Source organism: Zonotrichia albicollis, chromosome 28 (assembly GCF_047830755.1).
Source record: "Zonotrichia albicollis isolate bZonAlb1 chromosome 28, bZonAlb1.hap1, whole genome shotgun sequence".
In the NCBI taxonomy this organism is placed as follows: domain Eukaryota; kingdom Metazoa; phylum Chordata; class Aves; order Passeriformes; family Passerellidae; genus Zonotrichia; species Zonotrichia albicollis.
In genome coordinates, this window is record NC_133846.1 from 3,984,576 (window position 1) to 4,001,444 (window position 16,869).

Consider the following 16,869-nt stretch of genomic DNA (forward strand, 5'->3'; position numbering starts at 1 on the left):
CACAGGATGACCCCAGCTGGATTCCCCAGGGATGATCCCATTGGATCCTCTGGGACGAAACCAGCTGGATACCCCAGGGATGATCCCATTGGATCCCCAGGGATGATCCCATTGGATCCTCCCAGGATGATCCCATTGGATCCCCCAGGGATGATCCCATTGGATCCTCCCAGGATGATCCCATTGGATCCCATGGGACAACCCCAGCTGGATACCCCAGGGATGATCCCATTGGATCCTCCCAGGGATTATCCCATTGGATACCCCAGGGATGATCCCATTGGATCCACGAGACGACCCCAGCTGGATACCCCAGGGATGATCCCATTGGACCCCCCAGGGATGATCCCATTGGATCCTCCCAGGGATGATCCCATTGGATACTCCCAGGATGATCCCATTGGATCCCCCAGGGATGATCCCATTGGATCCCACAGGATGACCCCAGCTGGATACCCCAGGGATGATCCCATTGGATACCCCCAGGATGATCCCATTGGATCCCCAGGGATGATCCCATTGGATACTCCCAGGATGATCCCATTGGATCCCACAGGACGACCCCAGCTGGATTCCCCAGGGATGATCCCATTGGATCCCCCAGGGATGATCCCATTGGATCCCACAGGACGACCCCACCTGGATCCCCCAGGGATGATCCCATTGGATACCCAGGGATGATCCCATTCGATCCTCCCAGGGATGATCCCACTGGATCCCACAGGATGACCCCAGCTGGATACCCCAGGGATGATCCCATTGGATACTCCCATGATGATCCCATTGGATCCATGAGACGACCCCAGCTGGATTCCCCAGGGATGATCCCATTGGATCCCCCAGGGATGATCCCATTGGATACTCCCAGGGATGATCCCATTGGATCCATGGGACGACCCCAGCTGGATACCCCAGGGATGATCCCATTGGATACCCCCAGGATGATCCCATTGGATACCCAGGGATGATCCCATTGGATACTCCCAGGATGATCCCATTGGATCCCACAGGATGACCCCAGCTGGATCCCCCAGGGATGATCCCATTGGATACCCAGGGATGATCCCATTGGATACTCCCAGGATGATCCCATTGGATACCGCAGGGATGATCCCATTAGATACTCCCATGATCCCATTAGATACTCCCAGGGATGATCCCATTGGATACCCCAGGATGATCCCATTGGATCCCACGGGACGACCCCAGCTGGATCCCCCAGGGATGATCCCATTGGATACCCAGGGATGATCCCATTGGATACCCAGGTTGATCCCACTGGATCCCACAGGATGACCCCAGCTGGATTCCCCAGGGATGATCCCACTGGATCCCACGGGACCACCCCAGCTGGATCCCCCGGCCCCGCAGCACTCACGTTGATGAGGGCCATGATCCAGAAGGCGTAGGACACGCGTGTCACCACCATGCCCTTCATGGGCAGGGCGTAGTGGGACAGGTTGCCAGGGTGGTGCGGCAGCAGCGACTTGCGGATGTGCGGCAGGTTGCTGGAGGCGTTGGCTGTGCCGTTGGCCAGGATGCAGTTGGTGTCCGACAGGAAGGGGTCGGCGATCAGGGGGCTCAGCAGGGCCCCGAAACCCACGAAGAAGTGCAGGGCCTGCAGGAGGGGTGACATGCTGGAGCAGGAGGGTGGCAGAGCCCCCCAACTCCTCCTCCTCCTCAGAATCACAGAATTCATTCAGTTGGGAAAGACTTTTGGGGGGATTGAGTCCAAACTGTGAGGTGACACCGCTGTGTCACCAGATCTGAGTGGCACTTTCCACAGATGCCTCCAGGGATGGTGATGCCACCCTCCCAATGACTGACCACCCATTCTGGGAAGAAATTCCTACTCAAATCCATCCTCAGCCTGCCCAGGGAGGTGAGGACCCCACAATGCCACAGGCTGGTTTTCCAGGGATGGTGATGCCACCTTCCCAATGCCCAACCACCCATTTTGGGAAGAAATTCCTCCTAAAGTCCATCCTAAACCTGCCTGGGTGGTGAGAGTACCATGGTGCCACAGCCAGGCTTTCCAGGGATGGTGATGCCACCTTCCCTTCTGGGGAGAATTTCCTCCCAAACTCCATCCTAAACCTGCCCAGGGCAGTGAGGGCACCACGGTGCCACAGCCAGGCTTTCCAGGAAAGGTGATGCCACCTTCCCAATGCCCAACCACCCTTTCTGGGGAGAAATTCCTCCTAAAGTTCATCCTCAACCTGCCCAGGGTGGTGAGGAAACCACAGTGCCATAGCCAAGTTTTCCTCAGACATCTCCAGGGACGTGATGCCACCCTCCCAATGCCCAACCACTATTTCTGGGAAGAAATTCCTCCTAAACTCCATCCTAAACCTGCCTGGGGTGGTGAGAGTACCATGGCACCACAGCCAGGCTTTCCAGGAATGGTGATGCCAACCTCCCCTTCTGGGGAGAATTTCCTCCCAAACTCCATCCTAAACCTGCCCAGGGCAGTGAGGGCACCACGGTGCCACAGCCAGGCTTTCTAGGGATGGTGATGCCACCTTCCCAATGCCCAATCACCTTTTCTGGGAAGAAATTTCTCCTAAACTCCATCCTAAACCTGCCTGGGGTGGTGAGAGTACCATGGTGCCACAGCCAGGCTTTCCAGGGATGGTGATGCCACCTTCCCAAAGCCCAAGGATCCTTTCTGGGAAGAAATTCCTCCTAAACTGCACTCTAAACCTGCCTAGGGTAGTGGATGCACCCCAGTCCACAAGCAGGAATGGTGATGCCATCTTTCCAATGCCCAAGGACCCTTTCTGGGAAAAAATTCCTCCTAAAGTCCATCCTGGCCCCACAATGCCACAGCCAGGCTTTCCTCAGACACCTCCAGGGCTGGTGCCTCCACCCTCCCAATGCCCAAGGACCCTTTTGGAGAAGAATTTCCAACTAAAGTCCACCCTAGAGCAGCCCAGGGGCGTTGGGGACCCCGCTCTCACCTGCAGGAAGATGGCAGAGTCCTTCTGGTAGATCTTGACCAGCTGCATGTTGGAGATGGTGTCGATGCAGCCCATGGCCAGCCCGGCCACGGCCATGACCACGGCCAGCACCACCACGTTGTGGCACAGGGGGATGATGGCAAACACCAGAGAGATGGCCAGGGACGAGGCAAACAGGGCCAGCAGGGACTGGGCCAGCCTGGGGACAAGAGAGAGGCAGGACAGAATCAGTGGCATCACCAGGGCAGCAGTTAGAGGTGGGAAATGGATTTGTAGAAAATTGCATGGTGTGGGTAAAGCTGATAAAGTGCTTTGTAATTAGGAGGTACCTTCTGGTTGTGATGGTGTGAATTGTAACACCTGTATTGTCTCACCCTTCACATGAGACCAAAAATTGAATAAAAGGGTTTAAAACACCTCTCAAAAACTCCATTTCTGGGTAAGAAAAAGATATAATCCAACAGCCACGCTGCCCCCCATCTCATTGATCTCAGCTCCTGCAGCCCCAGATTTCCTGGTGAGAGGAGGGAGATGCTCCACAGCCCAGTGTCACCCACCCCTGGGCACTGCCACCTCCTCCTGCAGGGAGATTGAAATATGGATCTCCTCTCAAGCTCTTGGAGATTTATTTCACACCCAAGATAGCTCAGCTACTTTATAAGGCATAAAATCAGCAGGATGGCTTTTGTGGGAGCGTTGGAAAAAAGAATGTTTTAATAAAAGGCAAAATAAGAAACAGAGAAAAACCCAGCCAGGTGCAAGAGTGATGGGATCTGGAGGGGATCTGCAGTGTCCCCTCCAGATCCCATCCTTTGGAGGGGATCTGTCCCCTCAGGATTGGATCTGTCCCCTCCCAAGGCCAGGATCTGTCCCCTCCCAGAGCCAGCTCTGTCCCTTCCCAGAGATGGGATCTGTCCCCTCCAAAGGATGGGATCTGTCCCCTCCCAGCTCTGGCAGTGAGCAGTGCCCAGGCTGGCACTGCACAGCCCCAGGGCTGCCAAGAGGGAAGGCAGGAAGGAAGGAAAGGAGGGAAGGAAGGAGGGAAGCAGGAGCAGAGAGTGAAGCACTGGTTTGAGCAGAGAGGGGGCTGGATCAGCACAGCAGAGTGGCACTGGCAGGTCCCTGTCACACTGGGGTGGTGGCAGTTGGTAATCAGCAGTAATTGGGGAATGTGGGTCTGAGCAAGGAAAACCCTGCAAGGAAAAACCCTATCCCTGCTCCACACCCCCAAACAGGCTGGAGAAGGCTCTGAGGAGGAGGAGGGGGGTGGAGGAGACCCAGCAGCCAGGCTATGGCCGTGTCACTGTCCCTGGGCCTTATCACAGATCTGGGCCTGTCACTGTCCCTGGGCCATGTCACAGATCTGGGCCTGTCACTGTCCCTGGCCATGTCACAGATCTGGGCCTGTCACTGCCCTGCCCTGTCACTGTTCCTGGGCCATAATCACAGATCTGGGCCTGTCACTGCCCTGCCCTGTCACTGTCCCTGGGCCATGTTAGTGTCCCTGGCCATGTCACAGATCTGGGCCTGTCACTGCCCTGCCCTGTCACTGTCCCTGGCCTTGTCACTGTCCCTGGGCCGTATCACAGATCTGGGCCCTGTCACTGTTCCTGGCCCTGTCACTGTTCCTGGGTCATAATCACAGATCTGGGCCTGCCACTGTCCCTGGGCCATGTCACAGGTCTGGGCCTGTCACTGTCCCTGGGCCATGTTAGTGTCCCTGGCCATGTCACAGATCTGGGCCTGTCACTGCCCTGCCCTGTCACTGTCCCTGGGCCATGTTAGTGTCCCTGGGCCATGTCACAGATCTGGGCCTGTCACTGTCCCTGGGCCATATCACTGATCTGGGCCTGTCACTGCCCTGCCCTGTCACTGTCCCTGGGCCTTTTCACAGATCTTGGCCTGTCCCTGGCCTTGTCACTATCCCAGGCCCTGTCACTGTCCCCGCCCATATCACAGATCTGGCCCTGTCACTGTCCCTGGGCCTTATCACAGATCTCGGCCTGTCCCTGGCCTTGTCACTGTCCCTGGGCCCTGGGACAGGCCAAGATCTGTGATAAGGCCTTTCAATCTCACAGCCCTGGCCCTGTCACTGTTCCTGGCCGTATCACAGATCTGGGCCCTGTCACTGTCCCTGGCCATGTCACTTCTCTCTGGCCTTGTCACCATCCCCGGCCCTGTCAGAGCCCTCCTCCACCTGCAGCCCCACAGTGACCTGGCTCTCCATGTCCTGCTCGTGCTCCTCCTGCCCCTCTGGCTGTGCCAGAGCCTCCCGGTGCCCAGCCCAAGGCAGGAGCAGCCAGTGTTTTCCAAGCTGTGACTACTGATGGTCCTCTGACAGCAGAGCCGTGGGATTTCTGGGGGAGGGAAGGAGGGAAGGAGGGAGGGAGCTGGGAGATGTGCACAGTCACGGCAGGAAAAGCGCCTGGCAAATGAGACAGGAGCAGCTCCGAGGCTGCTCCCTCCAGGGTGTGCAGAGGCACCAGAGCTGGGGAACCCGAGCCTGGGAGCGATGGGGAAACCTCCCAGAGCATCCCCAAAACTCCAAAATGTTTGGGTTGTTTGTGGAGATTTGAACTATCCTACATTTCATGGGCTGTCTGATGCAGAGTCATGCACACCCTGAAAAGCACAGAGAAAACTCTGCAGGACCCCCCTGCCTGGCTGGGAGCAGCTTCATCACCAGTGAAACACTGATTGGGGGGGTTTAATGTCCTTAATGAGCATTAACAATGTCACCTTGGGTCCAAACTCCTGCCTCCAGCCATGGGTTAATGACACAATGGTGCCCCTGCAAATGCCACCTGCCCAGGGTGGTGGCACAAGGGGGGACCAAGGCATTGCTGCTGCCAGTGCCAGGCCCCAGGTGGGGTTGGGGACTCAGCTAAAGGATCTCCAGCACAGCTCCAGTTCCCCCAGTGCTCTCCTGCTCCCTGCCTACAGCACTGGGATCAGCCCAGGGCTGCCCCAAACCCTGGGAGCAAAAGCAAATTTTCAACAAGACACAAAAATGCTGTTTCTGAATTAAAAAAAAATCCCAGCACCAATCTAGGGCACTCTGGTGCTTCTGCCAGCAGTGTGTGCAGGGCTCCAACCTCACAATTCAAGCCTGAAATACCCAGAGATGATTTCCCAGAAATGATTTCCTGATGCACAAAACCCTCAGGAAGCACCCAAAATGAGGTACCCCACGAACTCAGCCTGTCCTGATGATGCCAAACCTTTCCAAAGGGCTGGAAAAGCAGCCCTGGTGTCACAGCCTGGTCTCTGTGTCCCCAGCACAGGGCAGGCTCCCCTCCAGCAGGGTGTGAAATGTCCCAAATTTCATTTCAGAGCACCCAGAGCACCTCCTGCCTCCATCCCAAATCCACAGGAGAGGTTTGGGCTGATCCCTGTGGGATCAGGATGGGAAATTCTCTACCACAAGGTGCAAAATGAGGCCTGCAATGTCCCAAATTTCATTTCAGAGCACCCAGAGCACCTCCTGCCTCCATCCCAAACCCACGGCTGCCCATGAGGGGTTTGGGCCGATCTCTGTAGGATCAGGATGGGAAATTCTCCTCCAGCAGGGTTGCAATGTCCCAAATTTCATTTCAGAGCACCCAGAGCATTTCTTGCCTCCATCCCAAACCCACAGCTGCCCATGAGGGGTTTGGGCTGATCAGGATGGGCAATTCTCCTCCAGCAGGGTGCAAAATGAGCCCTGCAATGTCCCAGATTTCATTTCAGAGCACCCAGAGCATGTCCTGCCTCCATCCCAAACCCACAGGAGAAGCTTGGACTGATCCCTGTAGGATCAGGATGGGAAATTCTCCTCCAGCAGGGTTGCAATGTCCCAAATTTCATTTCAGAGCACCCAGAGCATGTCCTGCCTCCATCCCAAACCCACAGGAGAGGTTTGGGCTGATCCCTGTAGGATCAGGATGGGCAATCCCAGAGCCAATCCTGCACCCCCAGCCGGCAAATCCCTCCCACAGGGATTTAGGATCCCCCACCTCGGTGTTCCCATTGGATCTCTCCAGCTCCCAGCACAGAGTTTTTTGGGCTTTTTTTCCCCCACCTCAGGGAGCATTTTCCAAATCCCTGAGATCAAGAGGAAAAATGATAATCAGGCCAGCTCAGACTTAGAAAGCCAAAGGCCTGAGGGGACGAGGTGAGGATGAGGAGGAGAAAGAGGTGAGGATGATCTCACTGCTGCTCCCCTTGGCTCCTGCAGGCAGCAGAGCCACCCTCGGGGGGTTTGTGTCCCCAAAGGGCTCATCCTGTGCTGCTCTCCGAGCAACAAAAGGTGGCAGTGACACTGAAGGGTCCTGAGAGCTCCAGGAGATGGGAATCTGACGGAGCAGGGGCTGTGAAAGGACAAGAAAAGGGTCCCTTCCCCTCAGCCCTGCAGGAATGGGGTGGATCAGGCTGAGAGGAGCCTGCCCAGGGCTCCAGCACAGCTCCAGCTTCCCCAGTGCCCTCCTGGTTCCTGCCCACAGCACTGGGATCAGCCCAGGGCTGCCCCAAAAAAGTAAATTTTCAACAGAACACAAAAACGCTGAATTTCTGAATTTAAAAAAAAATCCCAGCACCGATCTGGGGCACTCTGATGCTTCTGTCAGCAGTGTGTGCAGGGTTTAACCTCACAGTTCAGGCCTGAAATGCAACAAAATGGGGAAGGAAAATGAAATGCAGGAGCACCGAGCTCCCCTCTGTATCTGGCAGTGCCAGAGTGAGGATTTCCCCAAAATTTCACTTTCCCCTCGTGTGTCTGAGTCCATTCCCTCAGCCCTGCAGGAATGGCGTGGGTCAGGCTGAGAGGAGCCTGCCCAGGGCTCCAGCACAGCCCCAGTTCCCCCAGTGCCCTCCTGGTCTGTGCCCACAGCACTGGGATCAGCCCAGGGCTGCCCCAAAAAAGTAAATTTTCAACAGGACATAAAAACGCTGAATTTCTGAATTTTAAAAAAAATCCCAACACCAATGTGGGGCACTCTGGTGCTTCTGTCAGCAGCGTGTGCAGGGTTTAACCTCACAGTTCAGGCCTGAAATGCAACAAAATGGGGAAGGAAAATGAAATGCAGGAGCACCAAGCTCCCCAATGGAGCTGGCAGTGCCAGAGTGAGGATTTCCCCAAAATTTCACTTTCCCCTCATGTGTCTGAGTCCATTCCCTCAGCCCTGCAGGAATGGGGTGGGTCACACTGAGAGGAGCCTGCCCAGGGCTCCAGCACAGCCCCAGTTCCCCCAGTGCCCTCCTGGTCTATGCCCACATCACTGGGATCAGCCCAGGGCTGCCCCAAACCCTTGGAGGAAAAGCAAATTTTTAACAAGACACAAATTTAAAAAAAATTTTAAAAATCCCAGCACCAATCTGGGGCACTCTGGTGCTTCTGTCAGCAGCGTGTGCAGGGTTTAACCTCACAGTTCAGGCCTGAAATGCAACAAAATGGGGAAGGAAAATGAAATGCAGGAGCACTGAGCTCCCCAATGGAGCTGGCAGTGCCAGAGTGAGGATTTCCCCAAAATTTCACTTTCCCCTCATGTGTCTGAGCCCAGGCTGCTCCTCCCAGCTCTCCCATCCCATTTCCATCACTGGAGCTGCTCCTGCTTCCCCATCAGGGGCTCCTGGGGATCTTTTCCAGCTGATTCCAGGCCTGAAGAGTCCTTGGGGTGCTCAGGGCTCCTTTTGGGGCTCTCTGTGCCCCTGCAGGAGGCTCCAGCCCCATCCCCAGGGATGCAAACCCTGGGGAAATCTGCATTTCCTGGGGCTGAGCTCCTCACACCTCCCAGCAAACCCCAGGGAGTTCAAACCCCATTTCCTGGGGGGGCTGCTGCCCCTGCACCCCCAAAAAGGGACCAGCAGCAATGCAGGACTGCAGGACAGAGCAGCAGCAGTTCCTCCATCCCCTGGCAGTGCAAACTTTGCGTTTCTGTGGAGTTGTGGAGCTGGGTCGTGCTGAAGGGACAGAGCAGCACTGAAATCCCTGTCCCGGAGCTCCAGGAGCAGCAGCCAGCAGCTTCTCTGGGGACAGCAGAGCCTGGGTTCGGGTGCCACCACCCATGGCTGGCACTGCTGTCCCCCAGGGCTCACCCAGGCTGATTGAACCCAAAGGAAGCTGCCACAGACATCTTTCCATGGAAAATCCTTTCCTTAAGATTTTTCCTCCTGAGAAGCTGAGAGGCCTCAGGAACAAAATGAAAACAATGATTATCTGCTGCTGTGGAATGCAACAGGGGGATCTAGGATTGGTCTCATAGAGTTGTTTCTAATTAATGACCAATCACAGTCAGCTGGGTTGGACTCTCTGTCAGAACCACAAACCTTTGTTATCATTTTTTACTATTCTATTCTTAGCCAGCCTTCTGATGAAACATTTTCTTCTATTCTTTTAGTATAGTTTTAATGTAATATATATCATAAAATAATCAATCAGCCTTCTGAAACACAGAGGCAGATCCTCATCTCTTCCCTCATCCTGGCACCCCTGTGAACACCAGCACAGGGAACAGCAAATTCTGCATCCCTGAGGCACCAGGAGCCACCCTCGGCTCCAGGGATGCCCCACAGCTGGTTTCCATCTCCCAGCTGGAAAAATGACCTGCCCAGTGCTCCTCCCTGCCAGCCCCGAGGCCCTGAGGGCGCCGTAATTTGATTTATAAAGCCCTGGCAGGACGGCTCAGCCCATCCATCCCTGCAGAAGGGATTGTACCGGAGCTCCTGGAGCCTGAACAATTCTTGTTCCCACACATTTGGAGGCTGCAAGGCTCTGAGTGACCTCCCCACAACACTCACAAGCTCCAAATATCCCAAATATTCCCTCCTGCCTGCCTGGCAGGGCTGTCACTCCCCAGTGGGGACTCCACAAATCCCAAACACATCCTGCTTCCCAACCAGCACCGAACACACTTTTTTTTCCCCCCAAAACGCAGCTCCAGCTTTGCGAATCCCCAATCACAAAAGCCCCGATGGGTTCTGTGGGGCTTTGGGAAGGAGCTGGCAGCGGGAATTCTGCGTTTTCCTGCAAACATATGCGAGGCAGCCCCGGGGGCTGGCAGAGGCTCCGCTGCTGAGCCAGCACTGCCGGAGCTGTGGCAGAGCCGCAGCAAAGTCCCCACGTGCTGTCCCCAATGCCCCAATTGTCCCCTCCTCGCTGGTGGCACCAGGACGGCTCCGCTCGCAGCTGCTCCAGCAGCCAGGACTCCCCTCAATCCACAAATATCCCACACCCAGCGGGTTTTAAGGAGGTTTTCCCGAGGATTCCTGCGGGATTCTCCCCGTCGAGGTGCGTGGATCTCTCACTCACACACACACACAGGTTACATCACCGCCCCGGGATCGGTGACAACGTAAATAATCAGCTGATGCCAGAGCTGTCACCCAGCCCCAAATCAAACGCCTCCCTGGCAATCCTCAGCATTGAGCCGGCCTGGGTGATTTATTTGCGACACATCCTGGGCACGAGGCTGGCTCCGAGTCCCTTTTGGGGCTCCCCCCTTCCCCGTGTCCCCCCCCCCCTCCATCAGGACACCACGAGGACCACTCGCATCCCTCCACGTGTTCTCCCAAACTCCAGCCAAACGCGGCGCTGCCACCATTTCCGACGCCGAGGTTGTTAAAACACGCTGCCAAAAATATTCTTGGTTTGGGCGATAAACAACCAAGGTTAAGGAGGAAAAAAAAATTAAAAAAAATCCAGAAAACAGCAAAACAATTCCTGGCGGGAAGTTCTGGCTGGAACTCCACGCCGGGGCTGAGCGGAGCTCCGGGGATGGAACCGCACCGGGAGCCGAGCGGGGCTGCCGGGGGAGGGAATCCCTCAACGAGGGGGCCCCGAGGGCTGCGGAGCCTCCACTCGGGAATGGTTTTTTCCTAAGCAGCATCCACGGCTCGGTTCTGCCCCCAAACCCGGCTCAATCCCTCTCAAACCCGGCTCATCCCCCAAACCTGTCTCAGCCCTCTAAGCGCGGTTCAGCCTCCCAAGCTCGTTTTACTCCCCCAAACCCGGCTCAATCCCCCAAACCCGGATCAGCCCCCCAAGCCCGGATCAGCTCTCCAAAACCGGATCAATTCCCCAAACCCGGATCAATTCCCCAAACCCGGCGCATCCCCACAAGCCCGGCTCAGCTCCGCAAATCCGGCTCAATCCCCCAAACCCAGTTCAGCCCCCAAAACCCGGCTCAGCCCCTCAATCCTGGCTCAGCCCCCAAGCTCGTCTCAACCCCCCAAACTCGGCTCATCCCTCCAAGCCCGGCTCAACCCCCAAGTCCGGCTCAGCCCCCCAAACTCGTCTCAATCCCCTAAATCCGACACATCCCCCAAGCCCGGCTCAGCCCCCGAACCTGGCTCAGCCCTCAAGCTCCTCTCAACCCCCCAAACCTGGCTCAATCCCCCCCAAACCCGAATCAGCCCCCCAAGCTCGTCTCAACCCCCCAAACTCGGCTCATCCCTCCAAGCCTGGCTCAACCCCCCAAACTCGTCTCAATCCCCTAAATCCGGCACATCCCCCAAGTCCGGCTCAGCCCCCAAAACTGGCTCAGCCCTCAAGCTCGTCTCAACCCCCCAAACCTGGCTCAATCCCCCCCAAACCCGAATCAGCCCCCCAAACCCGGCTCATTCCCCAAGCCCGGCCGGCGCTGCCCACCGCGCTCCGGGCTAAGGGCGGGGGGTCCGCGGGGAGCCCCCCAGGGAGCAGCGCTGAGTTCTCCAGGCTCTTACGTCCTCTTGAAGACCCCTCCGAGGCAGCTGCCGAGCAGGAGGCAGAACTGCTGCGAGAAGAACACCCAGGTGATCTGCGAGAGCGAGCTCTGGGTCTGGCAGCGCAGGTCCAGCAGCGTGGGCCCCAGGAAGGCGATGCAGAGGCCGAAGCTGAAGAAGACGCTCCAGTAGGTGAGGGTGGGCTGCAGGTTCCTCCGGAACCGCGCCGACACCCGCTCGTCCCACCACATCCTGCGCTGCGGCGCTGGCGGCGGCGCGGGGCGGCCCCGCTGCTGGAGCTCCGAGCTCCGAGCTCCGGGCTCCGGCTCCGGCCCCGCTGCCGCCGCCCCGCTCCCCGCTCCTCCTTCCCTTGCGGGATGTGGCTGCTCCCGATCCCGCCGCGCCGGGCGCTGGCTCCGCCTCCGGGGCCGGGCGGAGCGGGGCCTCCCTCCCTCCCCATCCTCATCCTCATCCCCATCCCCGCCGCCCCCGGAGCCGCCCCGCCGGACTCCGCGCATCCCTCGGGCGCTGGAAGCAGCGCTTTGCTTCCCTCCCCCTCCTCCTCCTTCTCCTCATCCCCCTCCTCCTCATCATCACCATCCTCATCCTCCTCCTCCCAAAATGGGGCGACCCCTCTGCTCCCCCCCACCCCGGCATTAAAGCACAGCCAGAGCGGCTACACCCGCTGGAACAGAGCACAACGGAGCAGGAAATCCAGAAATCCCGAAATCCAGAAATCCCAAAATCCAGAAATCCAGAAATCCCGAAATTCCCCCTTTTTTTTTTATTTTTTCTGACAAGGTGCCACGGTGCCAGACAAACGCAATTAAAGTTGCCCCATCGCTGGGTAGAGCAGCACAAGGCGCCTTGGGGCTGGGGGAGGGCGCGGGTTTTGAAGCCGGAGCGGTTGGATGCTTACGCAAAAGGTTCTTCTCTGGAGGATGGGTTTATAAATATTTCACCTACTTTAGCTGGGGAAGGCTGGCAATTTTTAGAACGCTCTTTCCAGGCAGAGCAGCGCCGGTGGAGCCGGGCCGTGGCCGAGCGCTGGCTGCAGGTGGCCGGGCACGCTCGGGGACTCGCCCATCCTGTGACCCTGCGCCTCTGGAATGTCGCTCCGGGGCCGCAGGTGCTCATTCCCACCTGGCCACGGCTTAATCTTTAGCCAACCCCAAATTACCTGCCAGCCCTTGTTCTTCCGCGCCGAGCTGCCCACGGAACACGGGGAGCCACCACCAGCAGGGCACAAAGGGATTGTGTGGCAGCGAGGGACGGTGATAACCGCGCCCCAAACCTCCCAAAATGCCCCAAACCCGAGGCTCCTGCGGCTGCCGGGCACCTGAGGCCATTAAACAACCAAAGAGCGCCCCGAGGGCCGGGAGCGGTGTCCTTGGGCTGCGTGAGCGATGGGGACAGCCAGGGCCAGGCAGGAATGAGGCTCAGGGACAGGGCATGACTCAACCACGGCACGGCGGAAATGGGGTTTGATCGTTTGGGCATCCAACGCCTCCCGAGCCAGCCCGGATGGGGACGCTGAGCCGCAGCCTGGGGCTCTCCCTGCCGGGCAAAAACTCGGTTTGAGGCCGCGCTGCTGCAGCAGCAGCCTCTGCTTCCCTTCCCCTGGCAGGAGGGAAAAAGGGTTGGGATAAAAAAAAAGCCTTTCTACCAAAAGGATTGGGATAACAAAGCCAAAGGTTTGAGATAACAAAAGGTTGGGATAAAAAAGCTTTTCCACCAAAAGTGTTGGGATAACAAAAGCTTTCTACCAAAAGTATTGGGATAACAAAAGCTTTCTACCAAAAGGATTGGGATAACAAAGCCTTTCCACCCAAAGAATTGGGATAACAAAGCCTTTCCACCCAAAGGATTGGGATAACAAAGCCTTTCCACCAAAAGGAAAAAGGGGGTAACAAAATCTCTCCACCATAAAGATTGGGATAACAAAAGATTTTCACCAAAAGGATTGGGATAACAAAGCCTTTCTACCCAAAGGATTGGGATAACAAAACCTTTCCACCAAAAGGGTTGGGATAACAAAGCCTTTCCACCTAAAGGGTTTGGATAACGAAGCCTTGCCACCAAAAAGATTGGGATTACAAAATTTTCCATCAAGCTTTTCCATCAAAAGCTGCTGGGAAAGGCAGCCAGGAGCACCGGAGCACGCACCTGGGTGCGCTCCTGTGTCCCCTGCTCCAGGTGACCCTGGCTGGGTGATCTCCAGAGGGCTTTTCCAACCTGAACAATTCCAGGATTCTGCAATCCCCCAGCTCCCTTTTCCCATCCACCTCCCTGCAGTGATGGGCGAGCTGATCCTCATCTCCCACCCTCCAGGGGCTCTGCCCCAAAGGAACGGCTGGCAAAGCTTCCCCTGGGCCGCATTCCTGATCTTTATCTGGAATAAGGGACATCCAGGGACACCTGAGCTCGCTCCCAGGGCTTGGATTCCTACCCTGGAACGGCCCAGCCGTGCCCTCCCCAGCTCTGCAGCCTCTCTGCACCACCCCAGACACAAAGGTGACATCCAGAGGTGACAAATGTCAACCCAGCCCTACCCAGAGCCGCACCTGTGACCTGGCAGATCCTGGGAATGTCAGTGCCAGCTCCCGGAATTATCAGTGCCAGATCATGGGAATATCAGAGTGCCAATCCTGGGAATATCACAGTGCCACTCCTGGAAATGTCAGTGCCAGCTCCTGGGAGTATCAGTGCCAGATCATGGGAATATCAGAATGCCAGGTCCTGGGAATATCAGAGTGCCACTCTTGGGAATATCAGAGTGCCAATCCTGGGAATGTCAGTGTGCCAGCTCCTGGGAATTCCAGAGTGCCATCTCCCAGGAATATCACAGTGCTATCTCCTTGGAATATCAGTGTCAGATCCCAGGAATACCAGAGTGCCAGCTCATGGGAATACCAGAGTGCCAGATCCCAGGAATATTAAGGTGCCAGCTCCTGGGAATATCAGAGTGCCAATCCTGGGAATATCAGAGTGCCAGCTCCCAGGGATATTAAGGTGCAATTTCCCAGGAATATCAATACCATCTCCCTGGAATGTCAGTGCCAGATCCCAGAATATCACAGTGCCATCTCCCTGGAATATCAGAGTGCCAGATCCCAGGAATATCAGAGTGCTAATCCTGGGAATATCAGAGTGCCAGCTCATGGGAATATCACAGTGCCATCTCCCAGGAATATCAGTGCCACCTCCCAGAATATCACAGTGCCATCTCCCTGGAATATCAGAGTGCCAGCTCTCAGGAATATCAGAGTGCTAATCCTGGGAATACCAGAGTGCCAGCTCATGGGAATATCAGAGTGCCATGTCCCAGGAATATTACAGTGCCAGCTCCTGGGAATACCAGAGTGCCAATCCTGGGAATATCAGAGTGCCAGCTCCCAGGAATATCACAATACCCTGTCCCTGGAATACCAGACTGCCAACCCTGGGAATATCAGTGCCAGCTCCCAGGAATATCACAATACCCTCTCCCTGGAATACCAGATTGCCAATCCTGGGAATATCACAGTGCCATCTCCCAGGAATGTCAGTGCCAGCTCCCAGGAATATCAGTGCCATCTCGCTGGAATATTAAGGTGCCATTTCCCAGGAATACCAGAGTGCCAATCGTGGGAATATCAGTGCCATCTCCCAGGAATATCACAGTGCCAGCTGCCAGGAATATCAGAGTGCCAGCTCACAGGAATATCACAGTGCCACCTCCCAGGAATATCACAGTGCCAGCTCAGTGCCATCTCCCAGGAATATCACAATACCCTCTCCCAGGAATACCAGAGTGCCAATCCTGGGAATATCAGTGCCATGTCCCTGGAATATCACAATACCCTCTCCCTGGAATACCAGAGTGCCAATCCTGGGAATATCACAGTGCCAGCTCCCAGGAATATCTCAGTGCCATCTCAGTGCCATCTCCCAGGAACGCCAGGCCCTTCCACCAGGGCTGCCACAACCCCTGCAGGCTCTGCTTGCAAATAAGCCCCGAGGCGTGGGTGGGTTTAGTCAGCACAAGAACACCCAGATCCCTGCCGGCTCCGCAGAAATGCAGCTCCCCTCCCCGGGGGGAGCTCATCAAAATGCGAGCCGCGGGAGATGCGGGCCCCGAATTAGCTCCGCGAGGAGGCACTTCCAGGCTGCTTTCCAAAGCGGGATCGCTGTTGTGCTTGCGCTGGATTGAAACACCCCCGGCCCTGCACTTGCTGCAGGGTGAGGCCGTGAATGGAGGGAGGGCAGGGCTGCGGCCACGGGGGGATCCAGAGGGTCCTGGTGGCCTTTGGGAAACACCTTCCTTTGCTTTTGCACATTCCCGGGGCAGAAAGGATTTTTTTTTAGGCATATAAATGATAATTTTCAACCAGAGGAGTAATTTTGACAGTGCTGGGTCCTGCTTGCAGTGACTGCAGAGCTCCTGCCCTGGTTTCTTGTGCTGTTGGAATCACCTGTGTCAGCCCAGGCTCAGCACAGCGGGGAAATCCAGCTCCAAAAATACATTTTCTAAGGGTTTTCCTTGGGTGGAAGCACCTGAGGCCCCACAGGACAGCAGATTCCTGGGGCTCCTCCAAGGCCTTGCCCAGTGTTTGGGTTGGCAGCTTGGCCAAGGCCTCGGAGCTCAGATGTTGGGGAAGTGCTCCCTGTCCCCATTTAGGGCAAACTGGGGCTGAGAGACCCCTGAAACCCCCAGAGTTACCCCAGCAGCCACGTGTGATGGGCCCAGGAGCTCCGTGTGCATTTGGAGATGGGACCAAACAAAAATCCCAGTGTCGCAGACATCTTTTATGGAAAATCCTTCCCTTGGGATTTTTCCTCCTGAGAAGCTGAGAGGCCTCAGGAACAAATGTAAGCAATGGTTATCTGCTGCTGTGGAATGCAACAGGTGCATCTGGGATTGGTCTCATGAGGTTGTTTCTAATTAATGGCCAATCACAGCCCATCTGGCTCAGACTCCCTGTCCAAGCCACAAACCTTTGTTATCATTCTTTGCTATTCTATTCTTAGCCAGCCTTGTGATGAAATCCTTTCTTCTATTCTTTGAGTATAGTTTTAATATAATATATATCATAAATATATAAATATTTATATATCATAAATATATATATCATAGAATAATAAATCAGCCTTCTGAAACATGGAGTCAGATCCTCGTCTCTTCCCTCATCCTGGGACCCCTGTGAACGCGGTCACAGGGGACAGTGGTGACAGTGGCTCCAGGGATGTCCTG

General features: G+C 56.0%; 1 protein-coding gene across 1 annotated transcript in view; it reads right to left on the reverse strand.

Annotated features, from left to right (window-relative positions):
* The window catches only part of MFSD4A (major facilitator superfamily domain containing 4A), a 42,705-nt gene extending 30,524 nt beyond the window's left edge, over window positions 1-12,181 (reverse strand). Inside the window, exons 1-3 of the mRNA XM_074528079.1 lie at window positions 11,658-12,181; window positions 2,961-3,159; window positions 1,379-1,618 (exon numbers count right to left, since the gene is read on the reverse strand). Coding sequence (XP_074384180.1) covers window positions 1,379-1,618; window positions 2,961-3,159; window positions 11,658-12,154 — 936 coding nt within the window. The 5' untranslated portion in view covers window positions 12,155-12,181. The remainder of the gene's footprint in view (window positions 1-1,378; window positions 1,619-2,960; window positions 3,160-11,657) is intronic.
* Between the last annotated feature and the right edge of the window lie 4,688 nt (window positions 12,182-16,869).